The 4,206-nt window shown below is 33.2% G+C and overlaps 1 protein-coding gene across 1 annotated transcript; it reads left to right on the top strand.

Moving 5' to 3' along the window:
* Positions 1 to 912: 912 nt before the first annotated feature.
* On the top strand, positions 913 to 2,502 carry LOC108857708 (WUSCHEL-related homeobox 4). Its single transcript, XM_018631720.2, has 3 exons — positions 913 to 1,218; positions 1,681 to 1,998; positions 2,085 to 2,502. The coding sequence occupies exons 1-3, from the start codon at positions 970 to 972 to the stop codon at positions 2,277 to 2,279; spliced, it is 762 nt and encodes a 253-aa protein (XP_018487222.1). The 5' UTR covers positions 913 to 969; the 3' UTR covers positions 2,280 to 2,502.
* Positions 2,503 to 4,206: the final 1,704 nt, after the last annotated feature.

The raw sequence follows: 4,206 nt of genomic DNA, 5'->3' as shown, positions 1-4,206 counted from the left end.
ATTAAAATAAACTCGTTTTTAGTTATATATACAAATTCATTGAAGATAGTATTGATATTAATCATTCTAACTTTTCATATAGAAATTCTGTTACGAAAAATCACTTCGCAAATAATACTATTCAATTTAACTGTATGTTTTCGCACCGCACATGATAAAAAGCTTGACTCCCTTGACCTATATATAAATAATTTCATTTATCTTATTTAATACTTGCAGATTGTTTGTTTTTCTTTTTTAACTCAACTTCAAGTTATCATTAACCAACAAAGGAGTACACATGATTGTTTGTTTAAATTATCTAATGTGTTACTACCATTCAAACCTATATTATACTTACATAATAACTAGTAGTATAGCTGGTAGAATTTCAAAAGAGATAAATGTGGTGTTTGGTTTATTTTATAGGCCGTTCAAAAAGGGTTTAATTTCTCCTAGCTCTTTATTCCTTTCCCGATTCACGCATGAATACACAGGCAATTACATTTGGTTGGTACAGTACAATGCGTATTTTTAATGTAGTGCTTCATGCAAACATAAGACGTACGCATGCACTATGTGTATATATAGACACATCACACGTATGCATATCAATATTCACGATAATGAAATTTCGCTTTCTCGGCCAAAAGAAAAATAGAGATTTCAATATCTTTCATTAGTTTGAAATTTACTATTCGCCCAACTGCTATTACATCGAAGTATTTATATTAGAGTAGAGACAAAGAGATAGAAAATGATAAAAGTCAACTATATCTCATCATTTGGTCTTTTGTTTCCCGACCCCCAACTTTTTAAAAAAGAATTCTGTTCATTTTCCATTCTTTTTCTTACCCAACTGGATATCACCAATTACCATCATTCATTGCACATTAGCATTTCGAGAACCCTTCTATATATACATCAGCCAAGTCTTGCAACGAGAGCGACGAGACCACATTTGTTAAATAAATATATAGAAAATTAGAAATGAAGGTTCATGAGTTTTCCAATGGGTTTTCGTCGTGGGAGCAACAAGAGTCGCCATCATCCCTTAGTCTTAGCTGCAAACGCTTCCGTCCTCTGGCCCCTAAGCTCTCCGTTAGCCCTTCCTCCCCGCCTTCTTCTTCCTCGGGCGTCACTTCCGCCACTTTCGATCTCAAGAGCTTCATAAAACCTGATCAAGCCGATCCAACAAAATCTGATTACTCTCTTGAACACAAACGAGACTTTTCTCAAGTCAGTCCCCTTATTTTACATTCAAATATAATCTTCACTTGATGTCTGTTCTAGTATGCGTTTTGCAAAATATCTATTTACCTTTTCTTGAAAACGGCGCATATATTCATAAAACATTAACAATCTATAATGGCTGAACTGGTTTATGCCGTCTTATATTATACTCTTTCTATCACTTAAAGTTGGTTTTTAAGATTTTTAAACATGGATTAAAGAAATACAAAACTTCCATACAATTTATTTTGGTTGTATAAAAAATTATTAAATAAAACTATTTCGACCAATAAAAAATTCAGTATTTTATAATTGGTCAAAAATTTAAATATTATTAAATTCTATCTAAAACAGTGAAAACATCAACTATTTTGAAACAAAAAAAATCTTCTGAACACCTCTTAAAATAATACGGAGGAAGTATTATATCATATTTATTCCTTCAACAAAAAAAATATGGCATATTAGGTGGAGATGCACCCTGGAGGGACAAGGTGGAACCCGACTCAAGAACAGATAGGAATACTTGAGATCTTGTACAAAGGTGGAATGCGCACTCCTAACGCGCAACAGATCGAGCACATCACTTCTCAACTCGGTAAATACGGAAAAATCGAAGGGAAGAATGTGTTCTACTGGTTTCAGAACCACAAAGCCCGGGAGAGACAGAAGCAGAAGAGGAACAACCTCATCAGTTTAGGTTGCCAAGGGAGCCTCAGTACAACTAGTGTCTCTAATGCAAGTGTAACAATGAAGACAAGAACATCGTCTTCACCTGACCTCAAGGTATGTTTTATCAGGGACTAGTTTATATACTTTTGTTATGGAGTTTAAATAATACAACTAATGGTTTTTGTTTATTGATTGTGTAGAGAGAATCATTGGTGATGAAGGAGTTGGTTGAAGAGAATGAGTACAAGAGGACATGTAGGAGCTGGGGATTTGAGAATTTGAAGATAGAGAGCAGAAGAAACATCAATAGTAGTATAAATGCTACTATAGCAACTACTTTTAATATTGACAATGTAACCCTTGAGCTTTTTCCTTTGCACCCTGAAGGTAAATGAAGAAGGCGAGGCAGAAAATGTGGAATTCTTATGTAGATCTTGTTTGGGTTCAGACGAAGTAGTTGGTTTCTAGATATTCAAAATAATAATTATATATATGATAAATAAGTTTCTAAATTCAGAATCTACTTAAGAATTCCCTTGTAATCTGCGAGTCTGACGTATCCTGTGTAGATGTCTTTTGCAATGTATTCTTAATTATGAATTCTCTTAGTTTAGATCATCTCTTTAGTTTCGTCTTTGTTCTTAATAATTTCAGTCGTGATTGAAGTACAATAGCATTTCCATTAAAATAAACTAAAAACACTGTTATAACGACTGAAGACAATAATATCTTTAGTTATAAAATATTAAATTCTTATAATAAGAACAGGCTGTCAGCTCCATATAACATAGATGCACAATTATATGTTAATATGTAAGTTTGTTTTCAAAGTTTGTATTTCCAATGTTAATTTTTGAATGTGTCTATAGACATCAATGTACATGTAACCTGTGGTTCGTATGTGGTTAGTTATTTGTCTGATGCTTTATTGACTCTCGCGATTAGTATTTTGTAATTTGGTTGAAACAAAAAGAGTGAGAAAGAGAGAGTTTGCTTTTTAGGTTAAAAGTTAAAATGGCATTATATGAGACACACTCACTGAAGTCCATGCATTTGCTTTCCCGCTAATTGCATGCTATTGCTAGCAAGCTGTACCTTTTTTTTTGGAACACTAGCAAGCTGTACCTATATACATATTTATATAGCTATTACATATTTCCCACTTAGTCTTACGTGACAATATATTTATATTTTTCGCTAAAAAATGTAAATATCATTGAATGGTAATGAACAAGAGATTATAAATGGTAAGACTTGGAATCCAAGATGCCTCAAGAAGACAAATTGTTAGAATCTAAAAAAAAAAATTGTTAGAATCTAAAAAGTTTTAAAAGCTTGCGCAGGCATTGTAAGACTAATCTAGTAAACTAGATTAATGCTAAACGAGTTGATGTGAATCTGAGCATTGACCTTTAGGAACTATACAGTAAACTTGACAATGATCTTTTCTTTCATCTAGGGTATATCTATATCTTGTGGGGAATGCGAAAACTGAGTAGATTTTGAAGACACAAAATTCTTGAAGTTGAGCTGTGCAGAAAACTGATGTACAGTTTGAAAATAATCAAAGTTTATGTGAGACTAAAACATGCATCCTTTAAGATCTGAATGAAACATGAAGAAGTATTTAAAAGAAAAAGTTCAGTTGTTTTTATAGAGAAAAATTAAGATAAAAAGGATTTCTAGATCTCGACTTGACAGATGGGTTATGGTCAGTAGCAAGGGCCGACCTAGGAATTATTTTAAGAAATATTAACAATTATGTCTCCTTCTATGAATAAAATTTTGCCAATAGAAATCAGTTATGTCTATGAATCCTCTCTCATAGAATATTTCAAACAGAACTCCACTATCCGACCAGAGCGATCAAACCAGAAGGAAATACTCAAACCATTCATGATTTCCATCTTATGAAACTCCCGAGTTTTCCATTCTAGTTTGATGATCTTCCTCCACATCCATGATCCTTTATTTCCTTTAACCCTAATCTCCCAGAAATTATTACGACCTAAGGAGATACTTTATGATCCATGTACTCCACAACGACTTAGCTGAGAGCAAGCACCATATCAAATTTAGCCCATTCATTGTGCTGAATTTTTAACACCCTTAGGCCCAAGCCTCCTTCTGTTTTCGGTTCGCAAACATCACTTCAAGCAGTCTTTGCTTTAGAAGTTTTAAACTCTGTTCCTGCCCATAAAAAAGCTACACAAATCCTCCAATTCTCTTAAAATCCTAATCTATCTACTTTGCCTGGCTTAACACTTATTGATCATGTCTTTCAATTCATGCACCTATAAAACTCCAAAGTCCCGTATGTTT

This window comes from Raphanus sativus, chromosome 5 (assembly GCF_000801105.2).
Source record: "Raphanus sativus cultivar WK10039 chromosome 5, ASM80110v3, whole genome shotgun sequence".
NCBI classification, from domain to species: domain Eukaryota; kingdom Viridiplantae; phylum Streptophyta; class Magnoliopsida; order Brassicales; family Brassicaceae; genus Raphanus; species Raphanus sativus.
This window is presented reverse-complemented; position numbering and strand designations above follow the sequence as displayed.

Excerpts from the sequence above, each read along its gene's own strand:
- LOC108857708 (XM_018631720.2), top strand. The coding sequence starts at position 970 with ATGAAGGTTCATGAGTTTTCCAATGGGTTTTCGTCGTGGGAGCAACAA. Across the intron at positions 1,219-1,680 it reads ACAAACGAGACTTTTCTCAA|GTGGAGATGCACCCTGGAGG; the intron begins GTCAGTCCCCTT and ends ATGGCATATTAG. Across the intron at positions 1,999-2,084 it reads CGTCTTCACCTGACCTCAAG|AGAGAATCATTGGTGATGAA; the intron begins GTATGTTTTATC and ends TTGATTGTGTAG.